This window comes from Megachile rotundata, chromosome 2, assembly GCF_050947335.1.
Source record: "Megachile rotundata isolate GNS110a chromosome 2, iyMegRotu1, whole genome shotgun sequence".
Classification (NCBI taxonomy): domain Eukaryota; kingdom Metazoa; phylum Arthropoda; class Insecta; order Hymenoptera; family Megachilidae; genus Megachile; species Megachile rotundata.
In genome coordinates this window covers 21,500,497-21,518,374 of record NC_134984.1, presented here as the reverse complement: position 1 = coordinate 21,518,374, position 17,878 = coordinate 21,500,497, and the positions used below count along the sequence as shown (strand labels likewise).

Sequence of the window (17,878 nt, the reverse complement as noted above, 5' to 3'; positions counted from 1 at the left end):
GCCCGTCCTTTAGCCGGGCTACCCGGAGCTGATTTATGCGCCCGACGAAAACGACGATCGAACTTGTCGACCGGACCGGAATGAGATATATTGTGATCCGGCGGCCTCTTTCGTCCGCTCGCGTCGTTGACGTGGCTCGTGTCGCTTCTTACGCCGGGACACGCGTTCCTTTTACGGCCGCCCGAGTCGAGCTTTACGAGCGGTGACCCTCCTCGCTACACGCGTGAAATTGAAGGGCTCGTCGCGAAACGGGAAACGAGACACGGCTGTCAGGATATTTCGGACGATAGCCGATCGTTTCGAATAAATTTCGGGTAATTTCAGGGAATTGGAGGCTTTCGGACTCTGTACACTTACAGCCAACGTGAACTCCGTCTGAATAACAACGGCAGTCACTTGCTTTTCGTTTTTTGGACAATTTTTGTATCTATACATTATCGCATTTTTGTCGACAATTCATTATATTAATTTACGTAGTCCGTCATTTCTATGTACGGTTGTTAAATCCTTGCATTATCTGGAAGAGTCTTGTGACGCACCAGGTGCGTCACGTCAGCTGTGAGCAATTTTGCTCTAATTTTTAATATGATGATTTGGAGTTCAGTTATGATCTACATAGTCAATTGCATAATACGAAATTGACATAACATTTCGACTCTCTTTGTCACTTGAGCTATGATCAATTTTACTCGAATTTTGAATACACTTCAATTTAGAGTTGAGTTATAATCTGCATAGTCAATTGCATAATAAGAAATTGATATAACTTTGTCTGTTTTAATATTGTAGCTAATTAGTTCTAACTCGCGAATATATCATAGTGCAAGAGTTTAAAAGACATTTGGATAAGCGTCCACGGTTTACCAATTTGCAATAAAGTTCGGGGGATTTTGAAGGGGAAATACGCGAGAAAGTTGCGAATTTAATTGCCACCTAATGTAATGTACTCGGGAACGATGAACGCACGGTATCCACGAGTATTAAGGAAATGATGCTCGTCGTAGCGAGAGATTCACGCGACGAAACAGTCTACGTGAGTAATTCTTAAATCCCAGGATTTACTCTAACGGACGAGAGTGCGATATTTTTCCAAACAAATCCACGGGTATCCGGTCGAAGCCTCCTAGATTTCCTCCTGTGAAAGGAGCTCGCTTCCAGAAATTTACATCCTCTTCTAGCAATTTCCGGGCCTCGAAATTCATTTTCAACAATCCTTTCAGTTACATATTTATAAATTAGTCCTTTCTACTTTGCACAATTATATTATTTAAAAAAATAATTTTGCCAATTTAAGTCTTTCTTTAAACGATTTCAATTTCCATTCAGCTGAAAGTAGCATATTACGTTAGAAAAGCACTTCAACATAGTTTAAGAAAATTCTTTCTAAATTAAACAAAAAATCGGCGTATTAAAATTGAAAACGTAATAAAACGCATCGAAAGCTCGTTCGAGTGATCGATCTAGCCGATGAGAGATCGGGTTGCAAGTAACACCGGTAAATCCGTCACGTCAGGTGGTGCTGTGCTTCGAGAGAATCTTCTGGGACCCGACCGCTAATCTATTCGGCCACGTGGGAAGCACGACCGCGTCTCGTGGTGAGCTTTTCCTCTTCTGGAACCTCTACAAAGCTCCTGTCCTCTTGGCCTTGGTTGCCGGCGAAGCTGCCTGCGTGATGGAGAACGTCAGCGACGACGTGATCGTTGGTCGTTGCATCGCCGTCTTAAAGGTAAACCTCTTCAAACATTTATTCCACGTCCCATAAATTTGCAAGACTTAATCTTAGACGTATCAAGGTTATTCAGACTAATTCTTGAAACTCGTATGAACTATAAGGACTGTAATAGGACTGTAGAATAATATTGTAAAATCAGTTCTTTCTTCAAGGGGATGTTTTATTAGTTCAACTTATTAGACCGCGATATCATCCGAATTTAGAAGTCTGGATTTGCGTGAATTTTAACCCTTCGTACTTGAAAAGTTACTCATCATTCGGTTTAATATAACAAATTTACTATGTATTTACTAATACTATTTTGCCTAAATCTACGTTGTGTAATGTATAAACTACAGACTATGAAGTTAAAGTCAGACTACTACTAAATAATGGCAAAGTACTTGAAAAGAATTCATCAAACTTGTCAACCAAAAAGTTAACATCTGCCTCCACAGCAGAAATATCTTCAACCACAAAATTAGACAATGTCATTGATTTTACAGACAACCGTAGTGTCAGCTCTCACCGACGTGATGTTTCAGGGAATCTTCGGCAACCAAGTGGTGCCGCAGCCCCGCGAGAGCGTGGTGACAAGATGGCGAGCAGATCCGTGGGCACGAGGCTCCTACAGTTTTGTCGCAGTCGGCAGTTCCGGCAGCGATTACGATCTCCTAGCAGCCCCAGTCGCACCCCCAGCCACCCCCGGTGCTCCACCACCCCAACCAAGAGTCTTCTTCGCGGGTAAATATTTTGTCGCGATATTTTCACCGACCCCTCCTCTTGTTCTTTTTCCGCGAGACCAGAGTTAACCGGCTCCTGCCTGCAACTTTTATGAACACGCTCCAACTCGTGTCCTTTCGAGCAAGCTTTCGCGTTTGTTCATTTCTGTGGCTCTTTTCAGCCAGGATTTAAATAGTTTCGTAATGAGTTTACGGAGTCATTTTGGCTACGGCGCGGTATAATATGGGTCAGAACTTTTTAGACGTTTGCGAGACTATTTTCGAAACGTGGCTATTCAAATTTGCAAACACTTGCGTTTATTAATTTAAGCATTTTATATTAAATTTGAAGTTGGAGTTATGTGTTGAACATGTTAAAATGTAGTCTATTCAGAATTTGTCGAATACTGGATTATTTATGATTGCTCAGAAAACTTGAAAACTTCAGACATTGTTAGCAAACATTCATCAAATAAGTTTATTTCATTTAAACGAATGAAGTCATTCTTTTACAACGAATCAACTCGTTCATCTACAAAATTATTTGCTGAATTTAAATAAAATAGATGACACGCTCTAATGATACACTGATTACAAAAGGAATCTATCGAGATATAAATTGCAATAAAAAATGAGATGTTTGAGTTGAACCCTGTTCGCTACTAATTGTTGTAAAAATCTATATAGCGGGTAAGGGAAAGTTCAAAGGAGCCAATCCCGGTGAAATCTCCCCGTTATAATGGTGACTGCGTGAACACAGCCGCGAAACGATCTCTGTGCTTTCAGGCGAGCACACCATAAGAAATTACCCAGCGACCGTACACGGTGCTTTCCTCAGCGGCCTTCGAGAGGGTGGACGAATCGCGGACCAGCTTTGCGGAAGTCCGTACGCGCCACCGACGATGCCCACTTCCGGTCCAGCGTCGACGAGCATGCCTTCCGCAACCACCGGTCCCACCTCCACGCCTTAGCGATCCACCAACGAAAACGTAGCGTTCGATCGATAACGCTCCGCGTTATTCCTGCTCAGATAACGATGGGACTCGTGTCTCGTTCGATTTAACGTACCGTTAAGTTCGCTCCGTGCTCCGACCATACGAGCACCGGAAGCGCGATTTAGCTAGGAGAATCTGACCACCGGTGACGAATTTCTGCTACGATCCTACAACTCCTTTTTAAGTATTTCGCTTGTAAATACGTTAACCTCGTAATACGAATAGTTACTCGTATTGGTATTACGGTGTCTGGGTATATTTGGATTAATTTAGTTGTATTTCAAATTGAGTTCCGCCATAACTTCTAATGCTATCGGAGTGGACACATTTCGATTAATATAACATATTGTCGTATACGAGATTGCGTCTAAATATTGAACTCTAAATATATTTTCGAGATTAGTTTCTATCATCCGAATAGACCCAGGCGTCGAGGAGTAAGATCGATCTGGTTTCAGAATGGAATCGAGAATTCGAGGACTCGACTTGTTGCTACGGTTTCCTGAATTATTTAATTGTGAGATTATCCGAATATTCCCTCTCTATCCCTATGATTGTAAACTTCGTAATTTCATTTTTTATACAGAGCTTTTCATTATACGTAAATTTTTATTCGAGAAAGTTTGTTGGATAGAAGTCTAGAGAAAACTTAGAAATAGAGTCCAGCTTTAGAAACCTTGGACTTATCCTAGGAAAATGTTAGATCTTAGAAGAAGGGAAATTAAAAAAATTTCAAGATCCTTGTGAGAAACCTAGTGAACTAAATTAAATTTTTATTTCCCTCATTTTCTATACCTAATGTAAATAAAAATCTAGTAAAGGACCTTCCCGTTAAAATAACTAGGATCGAGGATCGTGGCAGGATCCTCAACCATGGTTTCATATTCCATTTCGTCCATGAAAGCAGTATATTTGATAAATCATCCCATTGAGATTTAATAATCATCAAGATCGAGTAACTCTCATAATTGATTTTCTCATTGAGTCCCAAGAATTCATCCACTGTTGCGATCCTTGGCGATTCCATCTTCGAGAAAGCTTGAAGAACCCGGGCGAAATATGAATTTAACTGAGGATCGTAGCAGACTTAGATTCATACGCTCCTATGATCCTCGATTTCTGGATCGGTTAGGAGACTCGAGGATCGTAGCGCGATTAGGTAGATCGGTTCATAATAAGAGAGTCGTGCCTTTGCTACGTTCAACCTTCATCCATACCTGCGAAACATTTAGCCTGTATCATATCGTAGGATCATTTCATTGTACCCTTATTGTATTTTACCTTATGCTTCAAGATCTCCGCATGCTTCTCGAGCGTTTCTGTCCAGACCTCGTGGTTCAGGATCATGCTTCCGCGAGACTTATTCATCGGCGACGTTCAACAAAGATGTTCTCTTGTTTCTGGATGAGGACACGTATTTTTGTGAAGTGGAAGATCAATTATTTGTAAATTACTTATTGTGAAATTACGAACGAACGCATCTCGGCAATGGCTGCCAGACATCGACGGGATTAATCATTTGGAATCACTGATCGATATTTAACATATCAGCTCTCTCAAAGCGATACGCTGCTAAGTTACGCTCGTATTGAAACAGTCTGAATAGTTCGATGGTGCGCCATGATGAGATGACTTCGTTCGAGGACCATTTGGTTCTCAACTAACTTCGGCGAGCGAGATTCGAATAGAACTCAGGAGGATCCTCCTAAACTGTCGGACTACGTCACTTCAGAGTATTTCTTGCAAACGGACACTAATGTTAGTCGCGGTGTTTACTTGTGAAAAATACTCTCGAGTCAGATTAAAGATTTGATTGCACCGTTGCTCCTCTAGGTAGACAATTCCACATTATAATCAACTTTCTCCCATAAAATATAAAGGTTTCTTATAAAGCTGCTGACTTAACCTCAAAGCAATCGGTACATCTTCATCGGATGTAACTAAGATGTCCACCCATTTTGAGTCTAAGTCAACACAACCTAGCGTAACGAAGTCCATTTTGATATTTAAGCAATCAAATTGTTAACCAATTCAAAAAGCAGTCTGCAGGCGTAGTCAGACGTCCAAGCGATCAAAGCGCGCGTACGAAAGCGAGTTGTGAATTGCGTGGGCCAAGTGTAAGCGGTAAATAAACGATGAATTGTAAACATTAAGATACGTGTCGCAATTAAAGACAGAGAATTGTTAAGATAATAAGAAACCAACCACCGAATTTGTTTCATTGCACCATCTATGACGCGTAACCAGCCGGCGCCGAGTAGCAGCTTTGCGATCTAGGGGCTGATTTATCGTCAGCCTTCTCCCACATCGTGTTCGACGACTGTTCAACCTTTGTTCAACCGTTTCGACCCATATTCCAAGCGAATATCCCCGGTGATCGAGTGTGACGCGCATTGTGCGTCTCGAGTCCCAGCTTCTTGCTCACCCTCGAGCGGGTTTTCCTCGTTGTCCGAGGAACACTTGGGGCGTACGTTAAGCTGCGTAGTAAGAACTGTCAATGTCTCAAGAGAGGATTCCTTTGGCGACTAGGTAGAACTAGGTGAGTTGGACGACGCGTTCTACCGCCACTCACCGGTTTCTTTGTCCAAATGCGACGAGTCCCGGACAAAAAGTCCTCTACTGACTTTCTCACCGGGACGAGTGTCTTTTTCTACACGAGTTTCTTTTCTACGGCCGCACCATGTATGGCTGCCGATGCGGATTCTGGTTGTAGATGCCTGCGGTTTAAAGAAGACGTCGTCGTCATCGGCAGATGGTCGATGAAACTGGAGCATGGGGCTCTTCAGTTATCGAGTGACTTTCAATCACTGCGGTAGTCAGATATCAAGCTTTTGGTAAGAGCTTTTTGCTGTATAATTGACTTTTAACAGAGTGGATCATGGGTGCAACATAGGTGGAGATGTGGACGGTAAACTAGGATGTAGGTTTCGTAGTGGGAATTTATTTAGGTTATTCTGTTACTGCTAGGTTATTCTATTATATAATTTCTGTTGCCAATTGTCAGTTCCATCAAAAGATATTTTAGTTGAAATTCACTTGGAGACAGTTCATACAGAAAATGATGGACAGGCTCAAAATTGGAAGAATTTCATTTAAACAATGAACTGACGAATTTCCTCGAATAAGAGATTTTGTAAACCGTGACACCTGACACTTTTGTTACACTTATAATTTTTCATACGGATAACCAAAAAGTGGCAGACGATTTTCATTACGCAATTTACGCATGGGGCCTGCGTTCTCGCAAGATCCCCACACTATCAAAAATTAAACGCACAAATACTCACATTAGGAGTATTTACAGGCTTCAGCGCAAGGCCTCTCGCCTGGGGGAACCACCTCGTTGATCATGGTATCCCCTACGCCAGGTTAGTATGACGCGATCCGCCTTCTGTCCCAGTGATTAGTACTATCGGTCACGTTTTCACCTGCGAGAAACCAAATCGAGATAAAACTCCATCCATCGGAATTTTGGATAAGCTGTAATAATTGACTGACGAATATGTCTGTTTGATTCAGCGGGTGGCTCAAACATTTATCGTTATTATTCACAAAAATTGGTTTCCACTTTCTGTCTGTATTAAAAGGATCTGCGTTTAGCTGAAGGAAAATTGAAAAACTTACATGGCAAAAAATTTAAAGAGTAACTCTTGAGCAAGGAGTTGAAACTAGTTCTTTGTTCAAGAAATATATTGAACAGTACATTCTTCATGTCTGATCAGTCAACTAGGTATAATAGTTGCGATTATTCTGATAAAGTAATTTATGAAAAGGGTGTAATTTGTATTGACCGATTAATGATAGTTATTTGTGGAAGTTCATTTCCCAAAATTACTGCATGTACACGTTCGTAACGCAAAACGAAAACACAAAGCACTATTAATTTCGGAATTCCATCAGGCCCGAAGTACGGTAACAGTACAATTTCTGTCCGTTTTGATATTTACTCAGCCGTTCTACATCGGCTTCAATAATTCATAGCCATCGACAAGTACACGGGATAAGGCAAACGATCTCTATTCCGACGTGTTTCACACAACGGAGACGCGTTGTTTCAACGTGGAATCGAGACCGTACCGTAATTCTCGACTCGTAGCCGAGCACTGCGAAATTTCCTGCCTAAATCGGGGATATTGTGAGCTTGATTACTTCGATATAGATATTGCGTTACAGCCATGCCCGGGGGCGTGTAATCGAACTACGCGGAGTCTCGTAAACTCGATGAACTCGAAAGACGAGCCACCGTCGAAGTCTCGAAGTTCTGACGGCGTGCAATGTTAGCACTTTGCCGTGGAGTTCGCTTTTAACCCCCTACCCTTATCTCGCTGCAGACCCTGCGTTGCTCTTGCTTCTGATCCGACGATTTCCCTGGATAATTACTTTTCCCCTGTGCAAACGGGACCACCCCTTCGATAGCTTGTTCGCGAGTGAATTTTAAAATTGCCTCGAATCCCGATTCTGTTGGAGCGAAAAATCGGCATGATTCGAACCCGCCGGGTTTCGCGATCATCAGACCTTTCCAACTTTTTATTCTTCAAATTCTTGCACTTCGACAATGAGGTTGGACAAAATATAAACGGGAGAAATTAAAAAATTGCGAGCGTGCGAAAAAGGGAGAAGTAAAATTAATGGACACGATATGCTAATATAATACATTAACGTTATATGCAAATTGAAGAATCCGTCAGGTTGATTCCACGAGCAATAATCTTTCCGATCGGAAATTACAACGACCGATCAATATCACTCCATAAAAGTGTACGCTCGTAAAAAGCCCGAATTAAGAAGAATTTCATAACCCAATCTCATTTTTCAATACTTCCGACACCTGCAAGGTGCTTAATTATATCTGACACGCCAGAAAAGTGTTCGACCCATTGAAGGCCCATCAATATACTCGAACGACGTAATTACGGCGCCAGAGACGGTCCTTTCAAACACCTATTCTCCGTCTTGAAACACATTTCGCTGCAGTCACGTTCAAGGCACCGGCCGAATGAACCCGGTCTAAACGCGTTGTGAACCGGTCCTAACGGCTCGATATTAATTCAATAGGTCTGAAGATTGTCATAGTAACTGCGAACCTATCGAAGTTCGCGAAACGGTTCGTCGAATCCATTCCCGTTTAACCGCAGAATGAGTTCCTTTCCGACGTACTTTTTAAAATGTGGTCCTCTGAAACGGAGGAAGCAACCGCAAACGGTGCCCGGGACCGTGAACGTACCCCTGGGATACAGACTCCACGAACGTTGCGATTGCAAAATCCTACCTCTTCCGGAAAGCTTCGAGCACTTCGAAGAGGAGAGGCGGAGAGAATATGAACATCTGATCAAGATTTTGGACTTCGAGGAGCAGACGAACAGGAGGATCAGAAAGAAGAAAGTCTGGCAACGCGTTCAGCAAGGTACTCGCGAGGAATGATAGAAAAGTGTGTTTTCGACGTCCATACACGTAAGTGTGCGGAGGTTCATTAAAACCTTGAAGAAGTTTATAGAACTTCATTAAAATTTTCATAGAAGTTTTTCTATGAACTCGTAAGGAAGTTCTCGTAATTATGACTGCTCCCCATGAAACGTATGCTTCTCAGAATAATTCCATACGAATGAAGTTACCAGAAATTACGAGCAATCGCGATTTCTCCGGTATTTCCTCGAACCTCATTTCCATCTTTCCCTGCTAATAAACGACGAGCATCAAAGTCTCCAATTAAGGGAAAGATTGTTACGAGGATATCATCTTCCCTACGACCGTAAAACACCCTGTAGTAGGGACTCGTCGGTGATAAACCGCGCGATCTGATCGACTAATTATTCCTCAGGTTTGGCGGAGCACGAGGACGAGGTGAACGAGCGGCGCGACAGGTTGCGGGAGCTGTTATTGCGCGAACAGATGAATTTGACTCGCGAGGTCGTGTATCAAGCGCAACACGGCGACGACGCGAGGATGGACGAAATGCGGCAGAGGAACGCGGAGTTGAGAAGGGAGCAGGAGGAGCAGCGTCTGGCGATCGTGGCCGCGAAGAGGATGCAGCAGTACCTGGAGCAGTGTCCGGAAGCTCGAGAGAAGATCGCGAAGAGGACCACCGTCCAGGCGAAGATGGGTAACCTGGCTCAGATAGCGGACAACGAGGCGAAGAAGCGAGCCGAGAAGGAGCTGGACAACCTGTGGCACGAGCTGATGCTGAAGGAGGTCGAGATGAAGAAGGAGAGGGAAGTCGAAGAGGCCAAGAATCGCTGCGTCATCGAACAGACAAATTTGTCCACGTTGGCCAAGCAGATGGCTGGTAAACTAGCCCTCGAAGAGCACAAGAAACAGATACAGCAGGAAGACAAAGAGTATATGGAGCAGTTGATGAAAAAATTCCGAGAAGAGGAGCTGAAGAGATTGGAGAAGGAACGCGAAGACAGAGAGAAACTGAAGAAGGACCTGCAGGATCAGATCTTGGTCGCGAAGAGGCAACTTGCGGAGCGAGCCCGACACGAACAGGAAATTGATAGGTTAAGACAGACTTTGGCCGAGGAAGAGCTGGCCAGAGAGAGGAGCAAGATCCAGGAGACCAGCGCGGCGCTCCGCAAGGAGCTGCTGGCTTATTTGCAGTACCTCGAAGACCTGAGGAAGGAGGAAGCCAAGAGGAACATCGAGGTAGACCGCATAGTGCAGCAGTGGATGAAGGACAGCGCGGACGAGCGCGACCTTGCGAAGAAGAAGTTCAAGGAGTTCCAACAGAGGAATCTTCAGGAGGTGCTTCGAGCCAGGGAGGAGCAGCTGAAGATAAAATGCGAAAGGGAGAAGCAGGAAATGGAGCAACGGCGATTGGAGAAGGAGGCACTGGAGATGGACATAGAATTAAACGCGAAATTAGCGGCTCACGCTAAGGAACTGAAGAAGAAGAAGATGTTGTGTTACAGAGGAGAACTCGAGGAACAGTGGAGACAAACTGACGAGGCGCGTCGCAGGGAAAAGCAGGAAGATATCGAACGAGTAAAACTTGAAGAGTTGAGACAGCAACAGGAGTACGAAAAACTTACGGATGAATTGTTGAACGCTTCGGAAAATATTGTACCACATCCGTTTAAGATTTTGCTGAAGCAGTGCGCGGCTCGTTACGCCGCGGAAAAGGAGGGACATTGTTACTGCCCTCCTCCTTTGTCCGAACAGTAATTTTAATTCTGCCGACGCTTTTGTAATTTTATATGTACTTTTATATCGAAGTGACTCAGGGAATTGAAAGCTTTTATGACGATGTACCGCTACTTTCCTAAATTTCTGAATTTCAAGATCTGGATTTTCCTCGTCAGAGTTTGAGTACTGTTTTTCCCGCGCCGAAAGGATCTTTGTGCGGGGATCTATAGCGCTCTTCGGACAACCTGTACCATCTGTCCCTCGCTGTGGGAAGCTCGGAACCAACCTCGATTGCCGATAATGTAGAACTCTGCTTCATTATCGATTCTACATTTTTATCTCCTCGCAAAGTCGCGCCCCTTTTAAAAAGATCACACGAGGGCAGTTTCAAAATACGAATATATCATATCAAAAAAGATTAGAGATTCACAAAAACATTGTAAAATAATTTTATATACAAAGAACATGTAGAGAAATATTGCATTTCATGTATAAATATATCCTTCCAAAATGAAGCTGTTTAATAACATCTCTGTACCACAAAATCCAGAACCCTCTTCTGCTAAGTACCATAACGTATCTCAACCTACATTAAAATATTTCCCATAATTTCGAGGGGAAATATCACTATAAGAGCATCCCCTAACGATATAAGAGATACGGTTTAGGGTGGTATGCTACTAAGTAAAACCCACTTAACTCAGAATTTCAAGGTAGAACACATCGTTGCTCTTCGCGAATCGTTTCAACGTTGTTCGTATACGTGCTTTCCCCGTCATTTTCCGGGCTGATGCACGCTTGTTCTAAGAATGTAAATGCGTGCACACGCGAGGCGATGTTACAACAACACCTTTGCGCTCGCTGACGAGCTCAGATTATCTTTATAACGATGGAAAAACTTGAACGCGTCTTACCCCTCGTCGCTTCAACTTTTGTTACACCCTTTTATCGCTTTTTAGCCTCACCTGTCCTACTACCTGCGTTTTTTTTCTTCGGAGAAAAACCCTCGCCCTTTGCTTTTCTTCTTGTACGCGCGTGAATAGGCCAGGCGACTAATTGATTATGTCTTTAGAAGAACTCGGACGGAACGGATTCTTTTCCCTGAAGAGGGTTAGTCACGTTCTACAGGGTGTTTCTTGATTAATCTTGAGATAAATATTATTAATTATATGGTAGCCTATGAAAATTCCTATGATATTGTAAAATGTAACTGTTGTGAAACTGATTTCGTATCGTTTGTCTGAGGAGTAACGTATAGAAGATCGAAGATCATCCGATTAAACGAGCAGTTCGAATTTTGACACACTTCGATTATCCGAGGTATAAAATGATTGCACCGAAGGTTCGTCGCGGTGAAAGCGATTTAAATATTTGCTAGAGATGCTTGTTGCAAGAAATTTAAACGACCACGGTAGAAGCGAAACTGGTTAATTGATTAGTTGATCCACTTAACTCGTCGACGGGTCTCTTGAACTTAAGTGAAACTTTATACAAGAATATATTACAGTGAAATATTTACCGCTGGCAGCTCGGTGGATCAAAATTCGCTGGAACTAATTAGCTGATACGTGGACCAGATCGAATATACAACGTATCAATTACTGAATATAATTGTACCTTATTAATTATTATTATTATTATTACTCGTACTGTCGAGTTTGAAAAAGTAACACATACAGTCTTGTTGAATTAAATGTATTGTCAGTGAGCTTGAATAAAATAAACCTATGCTTAGGTTTAGCGTGTGGGTGTCGAAGAAGGTGTATTATTATTTTATTACTCGTACTGTCGAGTTTGAAAAAATAACACACAGTCTTGTTGAATTAAAGAGAAAATTAAATGCACTGTCAGTGAGCTTAAATAAAATAAACCTCTACTTAGGTTCTGCATGTGGGTGTCGAAGAAGGTGTATTATTATTTTATTACTCGTACTGTCAAGTTTAAAGAAGTAACACACAGTCTTGTTGAATTAAAGAGAAAATTAAATATATTATCAGTAAGCTTGAATAAAATAAACTTATACTTAGGTTCTGCATGTGGGTGTCGAAGAAGGTGGATTATTATTTTATTACTCGTACTGTCGAGTTTAAAAAAGTAATACATACAGTCTTGCTGAATTAAAGAGAAAATTAAATGCACTGTCAGTGAGCTTGAATAAAATAAACCTATACTTAGGTTTAGCGTGTGAATGTCGAAGAAGGTGGAGTATTATTATTACTCGTACTGTCGAGTTTAAAAAAGTAACACATACAGATTTGTTGAATTAAAGAGAAAATTAAATGCACTGTCAGTGAGCTTGAATAAAATAAACCTATACTTCAGCACGTGGGTGTCGAAGAAGGTAGATTTTTAATTAGCGTAGTACAAAAATAGCGGTGGATATTAAAACAAGGGGTAAAGAAGTTTTGTTGGCAACAAACAAAATTGCGCGGGGTTGTCCCTGGCGACAGGATCGTCATCAGCTCCCTCGATCGTGAAAGTTTCAGCCCTAACGAGCGGTTCGAGGGGTTAAACGGGCCACTGTTTCAAGCGGGCGGATTCGAACGTGTACGCAACGAACGCGTGCATCCGTCGACGCGTGTGATTGATCGAACGGCGAGCAGGCATTGCGGTTTGTCTCGGCCAGCCGACGTTCACCCCCGAGGTTAGGGGTTGCAGTTGTCGCGGCCGGCGATCGCTTTGAACGTCGCGTAACCAGGAGCCGCAGAATGCCAAGACTTTTTCCCTCAACGACGAATCGTCTCGCTCGGATGCCCCGAGGCGGCTGCACCTGCACGCGTATGCACTTCTCTGCGACAGACACCGCCCTCCCCCGGGGCCACAGAGGAACAGACAGTCGGCGACAAAGGGAAATAACAGGGAGGGTGAAAACTGAACCGGGTATGTTGCTAAGAGAAATAGAGTTGTAATAGAGGGTGGGAATCAAGGAGACCACCGGGGTGGGGCGAAACGAGAGAGGGGATGTTTAATAACGACTGGAACTTCTATCGGGTAACGATTTTTGCAAGTGTACATTTTTATACTTTATTTTTGTGAACCGGGTAAGTGAAATAGAGTTGTAATAGAGGGTGGATTAAACGAAAGAACGTTTAATAACGATTTTCTATGGTACGATAAAATTTCTATCGATTTTATTCTTGCGAGTATATATTTTATACTTCATTTTATCAACTGTTTCATTCGAATCATCATGGTCGGGTAACTTTTGATAAAATGAACAGTGGATTTTCGATACGGAATGTTCCAAGAGCAGCGTCCTTATACGAACATTTTATTATTCTACTACCAGTTTTATTCTTTCACCGGAGATCCGAAGCTTCCGCGGGCCGGTATTTGGTGAATACCGTTATAAATTATCGAATGAACAGAAAGCAAATAAAGAGAAGGATTAAAACCGCCAGTACACGATGCCAGCGAAAGTGCAGAGGGAATACAAACGGAAATATAATAATGAAAAGAGAGAAAGTTGATCGAAAGGGGGTGTCTAACGAGGAAGGGAGGAACAAGCGGAGAACGGAAGTAAAGGGTAAAGAGCGTAGCAGGGAGGGAGGGTGAACGGGGATTGCAGAGTCGCAGGAGCGAATGGACCTCGCCTCTGGGGATGTTCTTTTGACAGTCATGTCGCTGTCGTCTCCTAAGGTCCCCGGCGGCGTTGCATTAATCTTCTTCTTCCGACCCCGCCTTATTGAAAATTCTACAGAGCACCTCACGGTTTTTGCTTTACCGACCCGCCCTTTGTACCCCGACCGACGCCACCCTTGCCCCGCGGGACACCACCTACGAATTCACCTGTGCGAACTCGATCGTCGCGGCTTCCGTTTCGTCTCGTCTCGCGTTTCCTCGCAGAGCTGGACCTCCACGGTCCCCGAACAACCCAAATTGTCGATGAAACTTACGGTCGAAACTATCGAATTTACAGCCCCGACGACGTTATTTACACTCCACGCTAGGGCACGTCGTGTTCGATTTACTTTGACGATCGGCACGTCGAGTTTACTTGATTCCGTTAACACGTTCGCTGTTACAGGCAAAAGTTACGAGTTCGCTATTGAATTTACCTCTGGACGGGATGAAAATCGTGCAGAGGGTTTCTTAGAGGATTGATGCCGAAATTCGAATTGTGAAATAGGGGAAATAGGGAATTGCAAAATAGGCTAGAAGTGTTTGGACCGATGACGCTGCGATTATTCTGAAGAAACATTGCTATGATGTTTAATTCCCTGCGTTTGGGGCTCTGGTACGACTGGACATTAAATATAGAAGAATCAATAACTTGGAGAAGTTTTTCATTATTTCAAGTTTTTAATATCCCTTAAGTTTACATTGAATTTAGTAAACTATTAAATCATGTCTGTGTATTATTTCAAAATTTTGTACCTATATTGCTGGATGTAGTGCCAGTGTACATATTAATTGTCAGTGAATGCGCTGGTATATTGTGGTTTCAAGAGTTCAAGTATAAAATAGCGTTTTTAAAAATATATTTTATTTGTTCCTAACTGATTGCACTTGTTCGGTGTACCAAATATTGCGGATGTTTGTGTTGATGATCAGACGATGATTGTGAAGAAACATTGCTGTACGTTGTTTAATTCCCTGCGTTTGGGGCTCTGGTACCACTTGACATTAAATATAGAAGAATATTTTGGTGAATTTTTTCTTCATCATTTTTTTCAAGCTTTTAATGTTACAATCCCTTAAATTTACAACGAATTTAGTAAACTATTAAATCATTTTTGTGTACCATTTCAAAATTTTGTTCCAATACTACTACATGTAGTGCCAATGTACAAATTAATTGTCAGTGAATGCGCTTTCAAGAGTGTTCAAGTAGAAAACAGCATTTTTCAAAATCAATTTCATTTGTTCCTGACCAACTGATTGCACGTGTTTGGTCTACCGAATGTTTGCATTTATGATCAGACGCTGGGATGATTGTGACGAAACATTGCTGTACGTTGTTTAATTCCTTGCGTTTGGGGCTCTGGTACCACTTGACATTAAATATAGAAGAATATTTTGATGAATTTTTTCTTCATCATTTTTTTCAAGCTTCTAATGTTGTAATCTCTTAAATTTACATCGAAGTTAGTAAACTATTAAATCATTTTTGTGTACCATTTTAAAATTTTGTTCTAATACTACTACATATAGTGGCAATGTACGAATTAATCGTCAGTGAATGCGCTTTGAAGAGTGTTCAAGTATAAAATAGCGTTTTTAAAAATCAATTTTATTTGTTCGTAACTGATCGCACGGTACCGGATATTCCAGTGAATTTTGCGGCAGATCAAAACGTTCTGCGACTCGTGATTTCGGAAAGAGCGTTGTCGAACAACCGAATCGTAGCCAGATTATTCGATCGATAAAGGTTGACGATATCGCTAGCTGAAAATGACTTTGCGACGGAGAATTGGCAAATCAAATTCAAATCTCCTACCGGCACGAATTCGTAATGAGGATGAATAAAGGTCTGAAGCTACTCCAAGTGCTCCAGATTCGAAGTTTAAATTGGAAAATCGAAATTTAACAGAACGCAACATCGCCTTCGCCGCTCGTGCAATTCTCTCGCACAATTCCGTGAAACGAGGCGTGAAACTCAAAACTCGGGCTCGAATTGCGTTCCTTTTTCGACCCAGACGTGTCGTTAGTGGCCATAATGTATATTCCCGGCGCAAACTTTGAATCGCAACGTAGCAATTTCCCGAAAAACATCTTGATGCCGGAATTATTGTTAACTGCACACTCGTCAAATACGAACAACATAGATTTTCGATCATAAATCAGAATTATTACTTCTATTGAAAAACGCATTAACTGTCTTTGAAACCAGAAATTACACGACTGTTTATAGAATTTGTTTTCAATGTAGCATCATGTTTGAATGTAATTCCGAACATAAACTGTTGAATACGTTTTCAAAGGGCACCGTTTTCAACGTATAAACCATTGAACTATAAATTAAATTTATATACTATTCTTTGTATTTAACTTTTATTACTCGTTCACGCTACACGGATTACCTAGATAAATATTTAATTAAAAAAGAATAAAATGTAGTGAAACGGCAACTTTATTGGAATATCGTGCAAATTACGCGAGCGAAATTTAGAGGTAACAGGATATTGAAACATTCAGTAAAGGAGCATCAACATTTTACCGACAATGGAACAATTATCTCGGTTGTTAATTTCATAAATGATTCAGCTCGTTAAAATGCCACGCTCTTTCTCCCCGTTGTCTCATTAACATCAAAAATAATTAAAGCGACATCGGATCTTCAAGATCAAGAAAACTCGATATTTCCATCATCGGGCAAATGATTACATCCCTTGAAACGCGATACTAAATTAAAACTCCCAATTGCAAATTATAAATCTCGTCTGGCAAATTATGAATCGGTTAAATTGATTAACACATTTCTGACGACTTTTATCTTCAAAATAAAGGAAACAACCGTATTCACTGCGTACCGAAAATTAACTTGCTCTAAATTACAGAATGAAATTGTCGAAAGTTCCGAATGATATTTTCGATTGAAACAATTTTGTATGTCGAGGAAGTGGTAGAAATCGAGTTTGATCCAGAGAAAATGAAGCTCTCGTTTGATCCCCTTCGTCAGCACCCAGGAGGCGCCCAAGCGAGTCGTGTTATCAATCAGCCTCATCGATAAGGGTTCAGTCGAGGCGTCTCGCGACGTCATCCCCGCGATGCCCGATAAACGCGTCGCGACGCCCCGGTGACTCGCGAGAAAAAAAGAGGGCTCGACGCTCCTTCGAGGGCGGGGTTAATCCGGCGTTAATGCGCCGGGAAATTGGGAACGTTGTTCCTGCCGCGGGTGGTCCACGCCAACCACTTTCTTTTTTTCACGAGCTATTGTTCCTCGTAAAATGAAGGGCGGCTAAGGGTCCTTTGTATCGCGGTAGGGAAACATTTGTGACGTATGATTAAATAAATCTGGGAAATTGGGGACTTGGGAATTTTGGAATATGGGAAATTGGGAAATTGGGAATTTAGGGATTCAAGGATCTAGGGATTTAGGGAGCTAGGGATTCGGGGATCTAGGAATTTGGGGAATTATGAAATTTGGGGATGTAGGGATTAGGGGATTTAGGGAATTTGAGGATCTAGGAATTCGGAATTTGGGGAATTCGGAATCTTGGAATTTGGGTTCTTGGGATTCGGTGATCTGGGGAATTCGGAATCTTGGGATTTGGGGATCTAGGGAATTCGGAATCTTGGGATTCGGGGGTTTAGGGAATTCGGGTTCTTAGGATTCGGGGATCTGGGGAATTCGGGTTCGTGGGATTCGGGGGTTTAGGGAATTC

The 17,878-nt window shown here is 42.2% G+C and overlaps 2 protein-coding genes, 1 long non-coding RNA gene and 1 other non-coding gene across 10 annotated transcripts in view; 2 read left to right on the top strand and 2 right to left on the bottom strand.

Moving 5' to 3' along the window:
* Su(var)3-3 (lysine-specific histone demethylase Su(var)3-3) overlaps positions 1–5,632 on the top strand; it is a 130,264-nt gene extending 124,632 nt beyond the window's left edge. For all 6 annotated transcript variants that reach the window (XM_076541829.1, XM_076541831.1, XM_076541837.1 and 3 more), the window contains exons 12-14: positions 1,514–1,726; positions 2,257–2,455; positions 3,220–5,632. In XM_076541829.1, the coding sequence (XP_076397944.1) occupies positions 1,514–1,726; positions 2,257–2,455; positions 3,220–3,404 (597 nt within the window). In that variant the 3' untranslated portion in view covers positions 3,405–5,632. The remainder of the gene's footprint in view (positions 1–1,513; positions 1,727–2,256; positions 2,456–3,219) is intronic.
* Positions 5,633–5,740: 108 nt separating this feature from the next.
* LOC143266507 (uncharacterized) lies at positions 5,741–6,817 on the bottom strand. Its single transcript, XR_013041472.1, has 3 exons — positions 6,716–6,817; positions 6,001–6,235; positions 5,741–5,905 (listed from the first exon to the last, which is right to left on the bottom strand). It is a non-coding gene; the product is annotated as an uncharacterized LOC143266507 (long non-coding RNA).
* On the bottom strand, positions 6,655–6,804 carry LOC143264024 (U1 spliceosomal RNA). The gene has a single exon (XR_013037369.1). It is a non-coding gene; the product is annotated as a U1 spliceosomal RNA (small nuclear RNA).
* LOC105663606 (uncharacterized) lies at positions 6,810–11,065 on the top strand. 2 transcript variants are annotated; one of them, XM_012293501.2, is made up of 2 exons: positions 6,810–8,832; positions 9,247–11,065. In XM_012293501.2, the coding sequence occupies exons 1-2, from the start codon at positions 8,565–8,567 to the stop codon at positions 10,587–10,589; spliced, it is 1,611 nt and encodes a 536-aa protein (XP_012148891.2). In that variant the 5' UTR covers positions 6,810–8,564; the 3' UTR covers positions 10,590–11,065. The 2 variants fall into 2 exon arrangements, with proteins under 2 accessions (XP_012148891.2, XP_076397987.1); XM_076541872.1 differs by having other exon boundaries at positions 8,689–8,879.
* Positions 11,066–17,878: the final 6,813 nt, after the last annotated feature.